At 42.2% G+C, this 20,274-nt stretch overlaps 1 protein-coding gene across 1 annotated transcript; it reads left to right on the forward strand.

Annotated features, from left to right (window-relative positions):
* Window positions 1-1,762: 1,762 nt before the first annotated feature.
* Window positions 1,763-15,401, forward strand: LOC115142380 (RNA binding protein fox-1 homolog 2-like). The gene is given in 14 exon segments (XM_065000689.1): window positions 1,763-1,771; window positions 1,876-1,929; window positions 1,932-2,039; window positions 2,382-2,435; window positions 2,621-2,713; window positions 9,469-9,559; window positions 9,730-9,813; window positions 11,832-11,845; window positions 12,008-12,106; window positions 12,108-12,166; window positions 12,578-12,620; window positions 14,643-14,734; window positions 14,904-14,979; window positions 15,131-15,401. Coding segments are annotated over 14 exon segments (921 nt in total). The 3' UTR covers window positions 15,176-15,401.
* The last annotated feature ends 4,873 nt before the right edge of the window (window positions 15,402-20,274 follow it).

The raw sequence follows: 20,274 nt of genomic DNA on the forward strand, positions 1-20,274 counted from the left end.
TTGCAGAAAAGCATCCCCAAAGAATGATGTTTCCACCTCCATGCTTCACGGTTGGGATGGTGTTCTCAGGTTGTACTCATCCTTCTTCTTCCTCCAAACACGGCAGTGGAGTTTCCAAAAGGCTCTATTTTTGTCTCATCAGACCACATGACCATCTCCTTCCTCCTCTGGATCATCCAGATGGTCATTGGCCCAGACGGGCCCCTCTTGCCAGGGGGGACCTTGCTCGCTGAATGATTTTCCTTCTCCATGGTTTTCTTTGAGACTGTGGTCCCAGCTCTCTTCAGGTCATTGACCAGGTCCTGCCTTTGTAGTTCTCTGATCCCTCACATTCCCATGATCATTGATGCCCCCGAGGTGAGATCTTGCATGGACCCCAGACCGAGGGTGATTGACCGTCATCTTGAACTTCTTCCATTTTCTAATAATTCGCCCAGTTGTTGCCCTCGCCAAGCTGCTTGGCTATTGTCCTGTAACCCATCCCAGCCTTGTGCAGGTCTACAATTTTCCCTGTGCCCTTACACAGCTCTCTGGTCTTGGCCAGGTTGTAGTCCCTTTTATACAGGTAATGAGTTCAAACAGGTGCAGTTGCCAGGTAATCATACAATGTGATTTTCTGATTTTTCCTTTCCTCTCAGTTGAAGTGTACCATGATAAAAATGACCCATCCCTTTTGAAAACCTCAAAATCCTGTCCTTTCTCCCCACTGTATATAGTTATATGTTGTCCAATCTAGGCCAAACCCGTTTCCTAGCAGTCTGATATAGTAAATGAATCCGTTTCTAGTTTTTCATGGATCCCATCCCTTTTCTGTCAGTCTTCACCTCTCCTGTCCTTTCCCTCTCCATATCCCATCCCCCTTTCCTCTCCTCTTGTCTCTCCTGTCCTTTCCTTCTCCATATCCCATCCCCCTTTCCTCTCTTGTCTCTCCGTCATCTCTTTCAGCACTCTCGCCATTTCCATTTAGGGTAGCGATGCCCCTCTGCCAATAAGCTAGGAATGCACTGTAGTGTGTGTGTGTGTGTGTGTGTGTGTTTATGAGAGTATTTCGGGTAGTTGTGGGCATTAGATTATAGCACAGCCGTTATCCAACAGTCAGCCTTTGAATGTTTAGGCTTGTGGGCGTTTGCGTGTCATAGTTAGAGTGTTGAGGTGTGTATGTGTCTTATCTGTTTGTGTCTGTGTGTGGGCGTCAACATCTATTGTGCTGCTTCTCTGTGTGGAAGCTGCTGACCCCCTCAATAATAGATGGGCCTGTAGTGAATATTTAATGGACAACAGCACACACACACACCGGGGGGATGGAAATATAATATCCGTGCCTGTAAGCCTTTTAAACTGAACCTCTTGGGAAAGTGGTCTTACCCCTAGTGATGTTCTCTCAGGCTCTTTCTCTGTCGGTAAAGGAATACGGTGGAATATAGCCAGCCAGTTACTTAAGACCACTCACCTCTCTTCCTCCTCTCACGCTCTCTCCTCTCTCTCTCCCTCCCCCACCCTCAGGGCTCTCAGGATTCAGCAGGTGGTCAAGAGGGTCTCGTCCCCCCATCCTTCTCCACCTTCCCCCCCTCCCCCTCCGCCCCCCCAGAACGGCTTGGCCCTGGAGTACGGGGCCAGTCTGTACGCCGCAGGGGCCATCCAGGGGTCGGTGGAGGTCGGACAGGCAGGCCTTAACATCCCGACAAGTGTCCCAAACAGCTTAACCACCCACGTGAGTTTGTTTTTATTTTGCACAAACCAGCGACTTTGTTTCACGCTGTGAATGAGGGAGGTAAGTGTCTATTAAATCCCACTTTCTCTCTGTCTATGCCTCTTTCTTTCTCTGTTATGTCTTTCTGCTTTCTTCCTATTTCTTTCACTCTTTCTTTCTCACAGCAGTCAGATGTGTCCTCACAGATTGATACCCAGTTGGTGTGTACAGGAGGAGGTGGTGGCGGGGGGTCCGTAGGGACGACTCAGAGAAGGGGACCCCCAAACGCCTCCACGTCTCCAACATTCCCTTCCGCTTCAGAGACCCTGACCTCCGGCAGATGTTTGGGGTACGAGACCAGGAATATTTTCCTTTTTCCCCATCCACAACCCTGACATTCTAGATTAGTTAGTGATTTAAAGGAGCAATCTGTGATTGCTACATCCATTTTAGGACTTTTAAATGAGCATTTTAGTAAAGCTTCCTTAACATGGAGCAGGAAAAAGTGCCTCTCTTAATTCTCTGCTCTAAGAGGAATAGAACTGATCATTAAAAAGTTCAGCATGATTTCTGCTAGTTTATATGTCCGGTACAATACTGACGCCTTGTGTTCAATTTTTGTATTTCATTTTCAATGCAGTAGTTTACAGTGCCATGCTTATTGATGCCCCCCCCCCATTTTTTTCTACAGCAATTTGGAAAGATCCTCGACGTAGAGATCATATTCAACGAGAGGGGATCGAAGGTATGACATGTACACATCAACCTACCAAACCTGTTCATTTTAAGTTACATTACATAATACTGCACAGAATGGACATAGCTTACGCATATTTCTCCATATCCCTTATCCTTCTCTTATATTCCAACCCTCTTGTTTCCCCTCTCCATCCCCTTCTGTTTCCATCCTCAACCCCATTTCCTCTCTAGGGTTTTGGCTTTGTGACGTTTGAGACGAGTGCAGACGCTGAGAAGGCCAGAGCTGCTCTCCACGGAACTCTGGTGGAAGGACGCAAGGTTGAGGTAATTTACCCTCCAAGAACGGTGGCCATTTTGTTTTTGTCTTTGTCCCATGTTCAGCAGTGAAATTATGTCCGGTTGGCTTAGTATGCTCCTCCATCTCCAGTTGAACTGTCTCAAATGGTTTGGGGAGTCTGTTTGTGTTTAGTGTTATAATAACCCCCTTCCAGCATGGTGCGGTGGTGCCTCACAGAAAGATCGATGCACACGATGTCTTGGTTTTAAATCACTTCCTGTTTCGCGCAGTGTCCATTTGCACGTTTTGATCTTCAGCTTTATGGGTCTGCCTGGATTGCAAAGCATGCTGGGTGGTTTGGCAACAAAATGGTCTGGGAACAGTGTTTTCACGTGACACCTTTACACACTGTGCCTCTGGATGCTGCTTATGACACGGCATGCGAGAGGGCGTGTCTTGTTTTCTCTGCTGCACCCCTTCTTTATATCCATCATCACCACCATTTCCACCATCAGAATCCGGGCTTTATTGGTGTTCACTATTTTAGAGGGGACGTTCTCCCTCTCCTCTCTTCCTTTATTTTCAACCATGCTTGCTTGTGTTTGTGAGAGATTCTCTTGCATGGGCTACCAATCGTGTTTCAGAAGACCGGTCAGGTGATGTGACGTCATAAAAGATTGCCTCCTTTTCTTTCCCCTACATTCCGATACCTGTGTGCTTGATTGTGAGTCAGTACACAGTATTGAAGTAGTTTGATCACGTTGCTGTATGTTGACATTGCTGCATGCATTAGGTGTTGGCAGGTATTGGTATGAGACTGCCCTGAGGGAGTGTGGTGGTGACGTGTTTGATCTGCTGCTTATAGATTCACTGATGATTTTGGGGTCTATATGTCACTCATTAAATAAAGGCAACCCACACCTCACCCTCACTTGCATCCCCCTTTTCCAAGAGTAATACCTGGTGTAATGGGGACGAGTTCTGCTGCGATGCCTCTGTTTGTCTTTGTCAGCATGACTTGGAAGATCTTGGAAGGAAAACACCTCATGCTCTGCCATTGCTTTGGCTCATGGTTTTAGATCCATGCTTTATTTTGAGCTCTTCTGCATGCTCTCAACTGTTATGCACTCCTCTGCTGTGTGGATGTGTGTCTAAACGTGTGGGTGAGAGAGAAATACGGGGGAAGAGGGGGAGCGAGAGCGATGGAGAGAGTGACGATGATACGGCTGTCTTCCTCCCTCTTTTCCCCCTGTTCTGTTCTGCTCCATCTTTCTCCACTCTTTCTCTATCTTCATGCCGGTCGGTCTGTCTATGCTTGTTTGTCTCTCTCCCCTTATATCAACCTGTGTTTGTTTGTGACCCTCAACACCTGTCCATATTAGGCTTGGGCGGTATCCAGATTTTCATACCGTCCTACCTGCCATCCCAGGATTTACGGTATTACCGGCATAGCCCACAAGGGGCACTAAAAACCAAAAGAAAAAGCCCGTTGGGCATCTATTACTAGAATGCTAACAACAAACTATTTGCAAAGACCGGGAAATCCTGCTCATGAAGTTATACAATCATAGCAGCTACCGAATGTCATTTTTGTTGCGTCTGGACTTGTACAAGCGAAGGTGACCGAGAGAAATTGTACAAATGAACAAAGTTGTGATGCATGCTTTTCTGAAAGAAGATCCAGCATGTGTACATCCAGCAGAGGTGAGAAGAATGGAGGAGGAAAAACCTGCTAGTAAGGAAGCACAGGGGGAACATGGCAGATAACTAAGAGCCCTTTGACTTCTCACACAGGCAGAAAGCCGTGATAAGATATCTGATGGCAAACATTTCGTAGTGATTTGTTTGAGTGTAACTTCATCGCCTCGTGCGGCGCACACCAGTGATTGGCCGATAGATTTACAACGCAATGGTCTCACCAGCTCCCGCCGTCTCCTGTTGTGCCATTTGCCAGAGGTGGGATCAAGTCATTGTTTTACAAGTAAGTCTCAAGTCTTATAGCGATCAACTCCCAAGTCGAGACAGGCAAGTCCGATTCAAGTCTCAAGTCTTTAACTTTGAGTTTCGAGTACTAAACAAGTCCTAATGTGCTCTTCACCAAATGTAATACCATTTCATATTTTTAACAAGAGTAATAGTTAGTATATTACATTTACGCAAATCATGAATGCTTTTAAAAATAACTATTTATTACTTTCTAAATAAACGTTATATTTCCATGGAAATACACCCCCCCCCCCCCTATAGTGATTGCTATCGGGCGATGTAGGCTTGCACACAATCACCCAACCTTGTTTTAGGAACATCAACCTTGTTTTAGAAACATCAGGCAGTTGTAGCTCAATCTTGGGTGCAGTGATCACATTCCTGAACTGACTGACTGTGTGGAGGCTCATTGATTTAACATTACGTTGCCTACATGATACACTAGTAAAGTAATAAAATATATAGCTGTCGTCTATATTAGCCATGACTTACCGTTCTTTGTGCAGCTTCAAATGTTGAACAAAGTTGGAAATTGTTGCGCCTCCATCTGTAATTTTCTTCCTGCATGTTTTGCAAGTTACAATCTGTTTTTGTTGATACAGCGTCATCTTTATAACTGAAAATAATAATTTTGGGTATCATCTTTCCAAGGGCTCCATCTGAATTCACCCGGCGACATTCCTCTGCACTGCCATGCACAACTTTTTCTCAGCTGGCACAATTTGATTGGCTGCTGTCCGATTCAAACTGTAATCCGTTAAATGAAGAGTTGATGCGCTGCACATTTTTTTTTAAATAGCATTATTTTTTATATTTGGGCATTGAGGAGGGTGTCTAGTCATAAGGCTCAAGTCCAAGTCAAGACACGAGTCATTGGTGTTGAAGTCAAAGTCGAGTTGCAAGTCATCATATTTGTGACTCCAAGTCATGTGACTCAAGTCCACACCTCTGCCATTTACAAACAAACACTTGACTGGCTCAACTGTTCTGGGGAACTGCGGTAAACTTCAGAACGCAAAATAAGACCAGTGAAATGAAGAACGCAAAATGCTTTAACGCCGAACATATTGCACAAGTTGACTGCAGGTATTAACTTAAAAAGTTGATACAAATATTCTAATTTATTGAAAAACCATCCTGTGGCTTTTCCAAATACCCTAGTATACTGTATAAATGGTATACTGCCCAAGCCAAGTCGATATACCCCTCTCTCCATCTGTCCATTCTCCCTTTTAAGTGTACTCCAATACAGTATTTTGTTATGTGCAGTGTTAGATAATAACTTTCTTTTTTGTAAAAAACCTATTACTTCTTTCAACATTAATGAATTACTTTACTTATTACTCCCTGGGAAAAGTAATTAGTTACACTGATCTTTATTACTTTGTTACACCCCAAAACGTTGCGCTTTCTCACTCAATGTAAACAATGTCAACGTTACCCTACGTAGGCCTATGCACCAACACAATTAGCCTAATAATGACAGACATAATATCTACTGAGGATAAGGGCAGCATTTCCTCTACTACATACCCAGCTACAAGCTGGTTCAGCTCTCCCTGGGTCACAGCCTGTTCTCCTGAACCATTAGGATGAGATAGGCCCACAGTCATCTTCAGCAGCAGGGTCAGGTGTTTTTCTCACCTGGGCAGAGTTGACATTTTACTGTGTTATTCTTGTCATCTTGTCCTACCAAATTAAAGTAATGGGAGTACTTCCACGCTGGGAAAGTAAGTGTTTTAGACTCTTCCGCCATTTTCCCATTGCCCTCACTTAAGCAGTTAGTAGTAGTGTGTGCATGCATAAACAGGAGCCTGATGAGAGGACATTTTTTAAATGTTATATATATTGCACCAACAGAGGGAATAATAATCTCACACATTCATTTGGATCAATAAGTGGAATAGGAAGGGAATGATAACAAAAATAACTAATATTATTACTGCAATTTGAACAGTAACTCTGATATCTTACTCGTTACCACAAAAAGTATTATTATTACTGTAGCACGTTACTTTATAAGGCGTTACCCCCAACACTGGCTATGTGTTGAAAAGTTCAGTGACTTCTCCCTGACCCATAGGCTTCTAGATTGATCCTTCAACTGTCCCCCTCTGTCTCCCATATATGTGTATGTATTGGGTATTTGTAGTAGTTATATCAATAGAGGTCTGTTTTATGTCAAAAGGTGACCAATCACATGTGACATCACTTCATGACATCACTTCCTCTGTGTACCTCAGGGTGGGTGTGGTTGCTTTTCATCACCTCATTGGTTGTTTTTGTTTTGGTTAATTTCTTATTATATTTTCTCTATTTCCCCCTGATGATTTCTGTGTTGTTGTCAGTCTCCACGGTAACCGCTCGCGTGTCCTCACACCGTTTCCCCAGCAATGGTAAGTTGTGTACACATGGCATCATTTTTGAATGACCCCCCCAACTCCCTTCCGCCAAAAAAATACAATAAAAGTGTCCATGACCCGGCAGGGTTTGATCGAAAGGATCTGATTGGCTAATCCTGTGATTGATTGTAGAGCTGGCGAATAAAATGCTGATTAGAAAAACCAATGGCATTTGACCGCATGGCCTTCCAGACTCTTTCTGTAACATTAAGATAAGCTGATATAAAACGCATCTACAAGCGCAACTGACTACCACTTTATGCATTAATTCCATTCACCACTCTAACTGCATTCAAACATTCATTCTAGAGCTATTGACTTCCTGCATGGTTGACTATCTCTTGTCGTCTGTATCATATAGTGCCACTGTCATCTCTGTTATGTATTAGCTACCTTTTCTTTAGTGAATACCAAATGGTAGATTGCTTTGATTCAACAGCATTTTGTTTGGTACACTAGTAGTGGATTGGCATGATAAAGCATGAACGCGTTGTTGTAGAAGTCAGTCTTGGTAACGAGACAGTAGGTTTTGTGCGCTGGCTGTAGTTGTCGATGTAGAAGGGCAACGTAGTCTATTCTTCACATTAAAACGAAGGTTAAATGACACTTTGTACAAGCTAAGGATATGCAACTGATATAGATTATATAAAATACTTCAAACTAGTTGCCAATGGAGACCACCACGAGAGAGAAGATCATCTTGAAACCACCATCAGTATCACATCTGACTCTCAATAGGATTGAATTTAATTGGATTATCTGCCCAGACTTTTAATATGTTCACGAGGAGTTTCTTTTTAAAAATGTTGAGCAATGGTTTGGTTTTGGATGGTGTGTTATATTGGTGTCTGCTTCTAGTTATTTGTAGTGCGACACTGAATTGCAATGCCTGACAGTGTTTCACGGTCATGGTTTGATTTGTTTTTTTGAGGAATGACATTTGCATCCCCCCCATCCTCTATCTCTTTATTCTGTCCTCTCTCCCTCTCTGTCTCATCCCTCTCTATCCCAGCTCATGTATTGGATCATATATGTAGGCAAACGGTTAGACGTTTTTTATTTTGTTTTGATTAGTTTGTTCCGCATCTTGGTATTTTTTTGTTTTTTTGTTCATGAGAAAAACATTTTTTTTGCATTTCTTTCTTTCTCTCTCTCTCTCTCTCTCTTTACCTCCCATCATTTATGTGTTCCCATGTCTTTTAATGTGGACTGGCTATTCTTCCTGCATCCCGCTCTCTCTTCTCCCCCCTTCTCTCTCTGTATGATGTGTGTGACTTGATTGGGAGGGCTGCCAGAATGTTTTGATTGGTCTATATATACTGCATCTGATGCTTGCTGATTGGCTGGTTTGGCTCACCTTCTGGTCATGTGATGCGCTCTTGATTGACTGGCTGCGTGTAATCTGTGTGTGACCTGTTCAAGTGATGAAACGTTTTGCATCTTGTTCAACAGAAGCTTACTTCACCCTCTCTTTTCTCTCTTTTTAAAGGTAGCAATGCCTGGAATGGTCTTGGATTTCTTTTGAATGCCTTACTCTGAAATGTTTTATTTCAATTTTGTTCAGTCTGTGTGAGTGTGTCCATGGTTAAATTATTGTGAATACTCACACCTTCCTAGTTTTTTTTTATCCTTCAAAAGAATGCATGGATCAATCAATTACCATCACTTTACATCAGAAAAATGAACCTCTTATCCAAGTTTAGACACTACTGTCACTTTTTCAATTCATACGGCTCACAGTAGCAGATAAATGTTGACAAGTACAAACAGTGTTTTTTTTACTAATCTCAATTTATTTGCGTTAGTTACATATCTATTAATAATCTGAGTTAGTAAAGTCATAGCCAGTTCTAAGTGTATTGACGCACTCATATTTCAAATATATAGGGCCTATTTGTTCTGGTAGTACTGAAGGTTGTTGGTGCCTGTACTGTGTGGTTTGGGCATAGAAATAGAATGAATAGAACGGATGTCCCCATTAAAGCCAGTGATGGCATAATGGGTGGTCTGTCGGCCATTGCGTGTACCCATAAGACCAAAGCAGGAAGTAAAAGAAGTGTACCCATCAATCTGCGCTGTGATTTAAAAAAAACTGACATTACAAAAAAATACAGTACATTGCATGAGCCACATCACTATTTATTGGAATGAACAGTCTACACTATCATGGAAATTATTACTTCACAGTACCAGGCAGATATTGTGAGTGTACCCTTGAGTTTAACCGTCAGTTTTCCAGGGTTAGAGGTTCCACACCTGTTCTATTCATTCTGTTTCTATGGTTTTGGGTATACAGGAGGATGTTTGTGCATGTTGTTTGTTTGTGCATGGAGCAGGCAAGGGTGTTTGTCCCTCAGGTCCGGTGTCACCCCTCATTGTGTTGTCTTGACCTCTGACCTCTCTCTGACACCCAGGTCAACAACGCCACAGCCAGGGTGATGACCAATAAGAAAATGGTCACCCCATATTCTAATGGAGGAGAGGGGCTCGCCGCTCTACCTTATGGTAAAGATAATATTGCTGGTTATAACTGCTGAATATGACCAACACATTAATAGCAATGTAGTTGCATGTGATTACATCAGTGTAATTGCATAGTATGTTTAACTTGTTGAGATGTTGATGTTGCGTGTTACTCATATTTCTTATCCTCTTTTTCCTCAAATGTACATTAGGGCTACTAAATGCCAACTCCCCTACAGCTGGGTGGAAGTTGAGTCCAATGGTTGGAGCCATGTACAGTCCAGAGCTCTATACAGGTGAGATGCTAACATTGTTAGACTAATTTCATCAACACAGCTGATGCTAACATTGTTAACTTAAGTCTTCATTTCATCAGTATAGGTGAGATGCTAACATTGTTAGCTTACAGTGTCTAAGGAAAGCATTCAGACCTTTTGACTTTCTCCACATTTTGTTATGTTGCTTTTTAAATTATCCAGCAATCTATGCACAATAACCCATAAGAACATCACAATACCCCATAATATCAAAGGCAAACGGGTTGTTAGAAATTTCTGCAAATGCAGTGCATGCTGTTTCCATTGATCATCTTAGAGATGTTTCTACAACTTGATTGGAGTCCACCTGTGGCAATTTCAATAGATTGGACATTATTTGGAAAGGCACACACCTGTCTGTATAAGGTCCCACAGTTGACCGTGCATGTCAGAGCAAAAACTAAACCATGAGGTCGACGCAATTGTCCGTAGAGCTCCGAGACAGGATTGTGTTGAGGCACAGATCAGGGGAAGGGTACGAAAAAATGTCTGCAGCATTGCATGTCTCCAAGAACACAGTGGCCTCCATCATTCTTAAATGGAAGAAGTTTGATCCTCCAAGACTCTTCGTAGATCTGGCCGTCCGGCCAAACGGAGGAATCGGGGGAGAAAGGCTTTGGTCAGGGAGGTGACCAAGAACCCGATGGTGACTCTGACAGAGCTCCAGATTCCTCTGTGGAGATGGGAGAACCTTCCAGAAGGACAACCATCTCTGCAGCACTCCACCAATCAGGCCTTTATGGTAGTGGCCAGACAGAAGACACTCTTCAGTAAAAGGCACATGACAGCCCGCTTGGAGTTTGCCAAAAGGCACCAAAAGACTCTCAGACCCTGAGAAACAAGATTCTCTGGTCTGATGAAACAAAGATTGAACCCTTTGGCCTGAATGCCAAATATCACGTCTGGAGGAAACCTGGCACCATCCCTACGGTGAAGCATGGTGGTGGCATCATGCTGTGGGGATGGTTTTCAGCAGCAGGGACTGGCAGACTAGTCAGGATCGAGGGAAAGATGAACGGCGCAAAGTACCGAGAGATCCTTGATGAAAACTTGCTCCAGAGCGCTCAGGACAGCCAAGACAACGTAGGATTGGCTTTGGGACACGTCTCTGAATGTCCTTCAGTGGCCCAGCCAGAGCCCGGACTTGGGCCTGATCGAACATCTCTGGAGAGACCTGAAAATTGCTGTGCAGCAATGCTCCCCATCCAACCTGACAGAGCTTGAGAGCATCTGCAGAGAAGAATAGGAAAAACTCCCCAAATACAGGTGTGCCAAGCTTGTGGGGTCGTACCCAAGAAGACTTGATGCTGTAATCACCGCCAAACGTGCTTCAGCAGAGTACTGAATAAAGGGTCTGAATACATATGGAAATGTCATATTTCAGCAAATGAACCTGTTTTTGCTTTGTCATTATTGGGTATTGTGTGTAGATTGATGAGGGAGAAAAAACAATTGAATCAATTTTAGAATAAGGCTGTAACTTAAAAAAATGTGGAAAAAGTCAAGGGGTCTGAATACTTTCCGAAGGCACTGTAAGTTCTCATTTCATCAGTATAGGTGAGCTGCTAACATTGTTAGCTTAAGTCCTCATTTCATCAGTACAGGTGAGATTCTAACGTTAGTTTAAATCCTAATTTCATCAGAATAGGAGATTGGTGAGATGTTGATATGACTAGCTTTAGCCCATATGTTTTCCTTTATATTAGGACACTTCACCCCACAAAGGATCTCCATCATAATCAAAACAGCCCGTTTCCCTTTTCGGTAGGCTGTTAGTTATTTTCGGTAGGCTGTTAGTTATTTTCGGTAGGCTGTTAGTTGTTTTCGGTAGGCTGTTTGTTATTTTCGGTAGGCTGTTTGTTATTTTCGTTATTTTCGGTAGGCTGTTTGTTATTTTCGGTAGGCTGTTTGTTATTTTCGGTAGGCTGTTCTTTTGTGTAGACTAACTCTTTGTTCTTTTTTGCCTCTCTCTGATTTCTCTGGCCTGTCTCTCTCAGTCCCTGGCTTCCCTGTTTGTTACCTGTTATTTTCTAGTTATTTTCTGTAGACTGTTTGTTTGTTATTTTCTGCACAGGCTGCCTGTAGACAGTAGACTGTTTGTTATTTTCTGTAGACTGTTTGTTATTTTCTGTAGACTGTTTGTTATTTTCTGTAAACTGTTTATTTTCTGTAGACTGTTCTTTTGTGTAGACTAACTCTTTGTTCTTTTTTGCCTCTCTCTGATTTCTCTGGCCTGCCCACCTACCCCGGGGCTCGTGGCCGTGCCCATCCGGTCGGTCTACGGTGCTGTCAGGGCAGCCCTACCCCAGCAAGCTATACCTACATACCCAGGGTAGGTGTTACTCAATAAAACAAACACACACACACACACACTTTTACTGCATGGTGTGATATAACAAATACACTTAATTGTGTTAGTTTGGTGCTGCGCTGAAATATCATTTATTTGTCTGAACATGAGATAATATTGCGTTCTACTGCACGGTGGTCACAATCACTCCAATATGACTTGTAGGGCTACGTTTGGCCAAACAAGAGAAGTGGTATTTTATCTCGCATGTTGCATGTGTGTGTATATTAATCACCCGCCCCTTTTCTCTCCTCTCTTTTACACCCTCTTCTATTTTATTCTGCTCCTCCTCACAACTTGTATTTCCTTCCACTACTCAATCACCATCCATCACTTCTCTTCTATCCATCGCTCTCTTTCTGGTCTTTCCTCTCCTCTTCTCCTCTCTCTCAGTGTGATGTATCAGGAAGGGTTTTACGGTGCAGCAGACCTCTATGTAAGTATACCTCTCTCCTTCGCTCTTTCTCTCTCATTCTCTCCTTTCCCCTCCCTCCGTCGGTGTGTGCATGGAGAACGTATATGTGTGTGATGGACCAAATTTTCTTTTTTTCCTTTTGAATTTTACCCCCTTTCTCCCCAGAGCTATTGTTGTTACTATCTTGTATATGTGGGTGATGTAGTAAACTTTACAATTGAACACAGGTTTTTTTTCAATCGTTTTATTCAGTCAATTATTTTAATTAGGCAGATCAATAACAGCTAGGCGCGAATCAAGAGTGTCTTGTGGCACAGCTAGACCACTGTGCCACCCGGGAGGCCCCCTTAACACACATTTTTTTAAATCGTTTTATTAATTTAATTATTTTAATTAGGCAGATCAATAATACCTGTTACACACACTTTGTTCTTGATGAATCATATTGCTATATGAATCGGTGCATGCCATGTGCAATGTCCAATCTTCCAGGATCTATACTACATGTCCTCATAGTTCTATACATTCATGAATAGACTGCTCAATGCATCGTTTGCCTGCGTGTGGACTGTGATTGTGTGTGTGTGTGTGGTACCAGGTTGACCATAGCTGTTCTCTGTTCTCTCTGTAGAATAGTGTTTCAGGACATTAGTGGCAGATTGCCCCAGGTAGGGTCCATCATCACGTCACTGTGTGATCAGCCAGTGTGCATCCATCCTATTACTATGCGTTCCACTGACTGACTGACTGCTACTGGTGTTTTATTGACCATCTCAGATTGAAATGCCTCTTTTGTTTCTATTACTAACTCACTGGATTCTGACATGGGTGGAGTTGCAGAACGGGGGAGAAAGGGAATCGTTATAACACGAATGACAATATTACCTTCTAAAGGAATTAGACATAACATGATGGACATTTTAAAGTTTTGTTCAGTTTAAAAAAAATAAAAATAGTACAATAAATCATATACACAGATGAAAACAAACTAGGATTTTGCCATGATTCTTATGCAGTCTTTATAACGGCCACCCTTAGATATGAAGTATAGCCAAAATGAGAGGTACACTTTGCCAGTAATGGCTGACATGGTTTCTGAAAGTTGAGGCTGAGTAGCTTAAAGACAGGATCTCCAGGATCTGAGGATCAACACAGGTCCACAGACTCTCAGGGACATGGATCTCCATCTTAATGAGTCATTCTGACCCCTTCCTGGTATCTCCCTATATCTGTTCCACCTGTGGCATGCTAACTGAATCAATGTTGGCATGCAGACACACTTATACCCCTCTTCCCCATTCTCCTCCTCTCTTCTCTCTCTGTATCCTCCTCTTCCTATCCCCTCCCTCACCCCAGCAGATGTGTGTGTTACTGAATACTGGGACTTGGTCCTGTAATGATCTATAGGTTAGAATGCAGTGGTGTGTTGCCAAGGAAGACAGTCTCCTCTGTTTTGAGTTTGGGGTGCATGCTGTCAGTGATGGTTGGTTGTGACCATGCGAGTGTGTATGTGTCCCCTCCCCCTTAATTGTATTGGCTGGCCGTCTTCTGTGTCTTCATCATCCGTTTTTCCCCATTAAAGGAATAATGATCCTGATCACCTGTTTATCCACCCCCCTTTCTTTAACGCTGTGTTTTTGATGGGAAGGAGGAGATTTCACACCTGAGGTTATGCACACTTTCTCCTGTCTTTGTCTCTCCCCCACCTCCAACAAGATATCAATTATCAGATGAATTGAATGTAGAAAAGCTGCGGCACACTTGATGCAGGGCCTATATCATTGCCACAAACCGAGGCCCTAGTGTTTTTTTGTTGGTCATGGAGGGAGACCGACACGGGGAAAGGCCTCTGCTACATTCTCTGAATGCCATGTTGCACCAGATGACCTGTTGTTGCTGCTTGTGTTGGTCTCGCTCCTTTTTTCTTCTGTTTATAAAGGAACATAGCTTCACTCTCATTCATTCCTGGGGTATTGTGTGAGGGAGTTGATAAAAATGGACTAACAAGCGTGTTCTCTGTCTGTCTGTCCCTTCCTCCTTTAGGGTGGCTATGCTGCGTATCGCTACGCTCAGCCGACTGCGGTAGCTGGTCCTGCAGGAGCAGCGGCTGCCGCAGCAGCTGCCTACAGTGATGGGTGAGTGATGGACACAAGATATTACACAAAATAAAGCAGTAGCACACCGTACTATGACTATATATTAACATATTCAAATGAAAAGCAGTGGGCCTACTTCACTTTCTATTCTGGAACATGTTTGGTTGCACAGCGGTAGGTTTGTAATGTACTAATCTCTGGTGTCCAGCTACGGACGGGTGTACACGACAGACCCTTACCACGCTGCACTGAACCCTGCTGCAGCCTACGGTGTAGGAGCTATGGTAAGAACATATATTTACATTACTATCCACAACAAAGAAAATATCATAGAATTAGATTGTCCATTCTAGTAATTATACTTCTATGGTAAAGATCTAGCCAATCACTAACCCTCTAACTGCCATCTTACCACCTCTCCTCTGTCTCTACCAGGCCACACTGTACAGGGGAGGCTACAGTAGATTTGCGCCCTACTAAAGATAACCACATTTCCCAGGAGCTCTCTCATCCTGTTTGAACAATCTATAAAAGAGCTCCCTCTGCTGTCCAGGATGGAGATTGCAACACGTTGACGCAAGTTTGTCGCCTACCATGGAAACATTTATATTTCAAAATCTCCTGCTGTCCACTCTTTTTTCGCTTCAAACAAAAATAGGAATGCCGTTTTAAAGACTGGTAGAAAGCCTTGACAAAGAAAAGAAAATAGAAAAAAAAAACTGTATTTGAACCAAATGGCCGCTTGTTTCCATTGCACGGCTGTATTATAGTCCCCCTGTTTCTCCCTCTCGACACTCTCAGCAGCACAAGACACAGAATGGTCGCCCCCAGCTAGCGTACCTCCAGAGCCTATCATGTAACTGGTGTCCGGACCGTTAACTGAACACTGAGACAAACCCCCTACCACACGTATAACAGCCAAGGTGTAATGTGGCATGTACTATACACAACTCATACATCAAGAATGGAGGTGGAGCCTAGTTATGGAAGACAGAACTGTGACTGCCAGTGTCTGTGGAGCCTGAATGAGCGAGAAACCACAGCAACCGAGCACCAGAAGCATTTTGGAACAAAGACAACTTGCAAACATAGTGGAGGATGTGACTCCATGTTTCCTGTTGTGGGGTGAAGGAGTATGCGAGAGGAAATTACATCATCATTGCAGAGAGAGAGGGGATGGACTGATGTTTTTTTTAACACTATTAGAAATGACTCACTTCAAACTGAGCAGTAAAATGATTATCATAGCTGTTCCTTACCTCAAAGTTATCTTAGTCCGTGAAAATGGGAACCTTTAAAAATTTAATTGTTACAATTATGCAAATAAATTAGTTAGAGAGAAAAAAAAAAATTATTATTATTATTATTATTGCTGATTTATAGCGTTGTCTTTATTGCGTTAATATTGTTAGTTTCAGTGGTTCTCTGAGAACACCTCCACACACATTTTCCACCTCCCTAGAAATGAGGTCTAGGGGCTAGGACTACGGTGTAGATAATATCTATGTCATTCACTACAGTGTAGATAATATCTGTGTCATTCACTACAGTGGGCAACACTACACGTCCCCTCTACATAATACAATATTACACCAAACTAAACTTCCAGTGCACAACATCATATTCTCACAATACTTCACACTATACACATCACTCAGAACTATATAATATTTCATCACTGCTATCGAGGTACCGGCTGGCTTTTTATTGCATTGTGAATGTTAGGCTGAGACATATCACTGATATCATTGAAACAACCAGAACCTAGTGTCCTAGAATAAACTTCTTCAGTTCTATTTCTTTGAAAAGTTCTGATAGGGATGTATTATTTGGCTATATGATTGATTTCCCTAACCTGTTCTGTCTTTTAGAAGAGCAGGTAAACATCAAGTACAGTCTTCCTGAGAATAGCTACGTTGGTAATAGATAGTGAGATTCTGTCAACAGGTGTTGAAAGAGGGACACCATCAATATGAAAAATATTTAATGCAAAATACCATACTATTGTGCATATTTCTATATCCTTATACTCTATTTCCAAAATGTGGTTTTTTGCCTTTTTTTTTGTTCCAAAGATTTGTAGAAAAGCACACTTTTAGTCATGTGTATGATAAATATATTATCGTTCTTGTGGTTATTATTATAAGTGTGGTCTTTTTATTTGTTGCATTAGCTCTTGTTATATTTTTTCTATTGGTAAATGTTGTTGTTCCTCCTAAAGTAAGGTGACATTTTCATTTCCTCCATCAAGATTAGTTGAAATCTGATATTTTTTTCCCTCCTGTTTTCTTGGGCAGAGGGGAATGGATTCTTTAGTAGTTTCAAAGAGGGAGGGAACCATAGGCTGATGTCATAGTGGTATACTTCTATCTAGTGTTCTATATCTATGGCGCGAACAAAACGGGAAAGCATGTAAAACTAAACTACCAAACTAATTTTCTCAATGGAAGAAACAGGACTTTTTGGTCCAGACTGAAATAGGGTGATGGGGGGGTTGGCAAGCATTGGATTGAGTATTTTTCCTCCCAAAAAATAGGGAAGGCTGAAATGTTTGGGTCTCACAATTTATTCCAAGTCCAAAGTTTACAGTAGACAAGAATACGCTGGAATGAATGGTGGACTGACAAGGACTTCTTCTGACCTGGTGAAGTAACCTAGACTCCTAACATTTCAGTGCTGAAATGAGTCGGTTGAGGTTTAAAACGGATGTGAAGAGCGTAGCGCTCGTGTGCTGTCTAGGTTAAAGGGCATGCGGTTTTGAATGATCCAAGTACCGTATACAAAAGGTTGTAAGTGTTATCGTTTGGTTTGTACAATGGTAAATGTTTCAAAGCAGTTTTACAAAGAAAATGTTATGTGGGGCATGAACTAATTACTATGAAACAATATTTCAAAATGCTGCAGTCATTGTTTATTTTGAAATGTTTGCTCTATTTTTCATTTAATCTTCGGTTTTCTGGCTGTGTGTACCACTCTTCTCAGTGTGAACTTAATCCAAGACTTCAACAGGGGTCAAACTCTTCTCTGGTCATTTGACTTTATTATCATGTATTGCAAAAGTGGACTGAAATATGAATGACTGAAAAGATACAGCCAAAGATAGTTATTTATGCCCTATTTCTTTGGTTACCAAATTGAGAAATGCAGAGCAAAGTGGATAAATGATTGACAACCTATTGAAACAATCAACATGGGCAACTAGCATGATCTACTTCTCCAGGAAGTAGAGTTTGAGACCCCTGACCTAAATGTTTTGCATGATTTTGATTTTTCTGTCTTTTGAGATCAGACTCCAACAGCATTCGGTTGCAGTAGTCATCTTTTACCACTAAACCCATTGAGAATGCTAGGCAGCTAGCCCTCTTTTATGCTAAGGATGCTAGTGTAGCAAAGAAGAGCACAGTGCTGTTTGTCAAAGACTCAGGCCCAGTGATGGGCAAAACAAAATGGCCTCCACAACGAGGCAAGAACACAATGGCAACGTTCTAATTTCCATACCAGCATATTACTTTGAATTCATACCTTGATACAGTGCTTCATACTAAGTAGTATACATGTGTGGATATTGGAACAGATCCATGGAGTAGGCTCATTCCTTGTCATATTATATTATACAGTGAGGTGGTTCTTTTTAATCACTATAGGTTTCAAATGGAAGTGACTGTCCTTTTTTGAATCTCTTCCCCTCTGTCATGTTTATCCATTGGCTGCCATTATGCTATTTTGTTAGTGAATGTCCATATAAAATCTTTTATATAAAATATTTTGTTGTGGTTTGTGACTTTCATGTTGTTATTTTGGTGTCCAATTTCAAATCAAATGTTATGTCACATGCGCCGAATACAACAGGTGTCGACCTTACAGTGAAATGCTTACTTACAAGCCCTTACCACTTACTGTTCTTAAAACTGCATTGTTGGTTAAGTAAAAAATAATTAAAGAGAAGCAGTAAAATAACAGGCTATATACAGGGGGTAGGGGTACAGAGTCAATGTGCGGGGGCACCAGTTAATTGAGGTAATATATATACAGGTAGGTGGAGTTAAAGTGACAATGCATAGATAATAAACAGAGTAGCAGCAGTGTAAAAGAGGGGGGGATGCAAATAGTCTGTGTAGCCATTTGATTAGCTGTTCAGGAGTCTTATGGCTTGGAGGTAGAAGCTCTTAAGAAGCCTTTTGGGCCTAGACTTGGTGCTCCGGTACCGCTTGCTGTGCCGTAGTAGAGAGAACAGTCTGACTAGGGTGGCTGGAGTCTAACAATTTTTAGGGCCTTCCTCTGACACCGCCTGGTATAGAGGTCCTGGATGGCAGGAAGCATGACCCCAGTGATTTACTGGGCCGTTCGCACTACCCTCTGTAGTGCTTTGCGGTCGGAGGCCGAGCAGTTGCCATACCAGGCAATGATGCAATTCTGTCCATGCTGTAGAACCTTTTGAGGATCTGAGGACCCATGCCTTTCATTCTCCTGAGGGGGAGAAGGCTTTGTCGTGCTCACTTCACAATTGTCTTGGTGTGCTTGGACCATGATAGTTTGTTGGTGATGTGGACACCAAGGAACTTGAAGCTCTCAACCTGCTCCACTACAGCCCAGTCGATGAGAACGGGGGAATGCTGGTCCTCCTTTTCCTGTAGTCCACAATCATCTCCTTAGTCTTGGTTACGTTGAAGGATAGGTTGTTGTTCTGGCACCACACGGCCAGGTCTCTGACCTCCCTACAGACTGTCTCATCGTTGTCGGTGATCAGGGCTACCACTGTTGTGTCATTGGCAAACTTAATGGTGATGTTGGAGTCGTGCCTGGCCATGCAGTCATGAGTGAACAGGGAGTACAGGAGGGGACTCAGCAATTTCTTATGTTGTCCTGTGTTTTAATGTCTGTTTGAGTCGCTGGTGGCTGTATTTTGTGTTATTGACGATCCAAGATAAGACATTTAAATTTTAGTTGATTGTTTCTGATGAAGTATTGCCAAAGTACCAGGAGAAGTAGCTGTTTTTCAATTGGTTATTCTTCATATAATTCAAGAGGGTTCATTTGTTATTGACACATTGCAAGAGTGATCGGCTCTCAAATGAACAGTCAAATTACAGACATTTGACATTCACTGTAAAAAAAAAAAAATGGATTTTTTTATTTTGTACATATATATTTCTGTTTTATAAAAAGTGCTTTCAAGGAGAGCGGGTGCAGGTTGAGAAAATAGTCAGGCGGGAGGAGACCAACTATGGTTGAGATATGAACAACGCTTAATCAAACCCTCTTTAATAACATTGTAAATTTAGTCCAGCTTCTCTCTCAGGAAGTGCACCAGTGAAACTGTAGTAGTAGTGTCGAAGTAAGCTTCACTGACATTACCATTTATTTACCTACCAGACCGCAGAAAGCGAATGAACATCACTATTATATATTACATGTCTTATTCATTTAACTTGAGTGCCATTTGACTTCAGTTGTTAGGACGTTGCTTAGCTGGTCGTTTACGTGAGATTTCTACAGGAGGACAGTGGCAGGATGAGGTTTGGTATTATGTGTCTTCAGTTTAAAGCTGGTGTGTGCATATTTCCCAAGTATCACTGTGT

Source organism: Oncorhynchus nerka, linkage group LG15, assembly GCF_034236695.1.
Source record: "Oncorhynchus nerka isolate Pitt River linkage group LG15, Oner_Uvic_2.0, whole genome shotgun sequence".
Taxonomy (NCBI): domain Eukaryota; kingdom Metazoa; phylum Chordata; class Actinopteri; order Salmoniformes; family Salmonidae; genus Oncorhynchus; species Oncorhynchus nerka.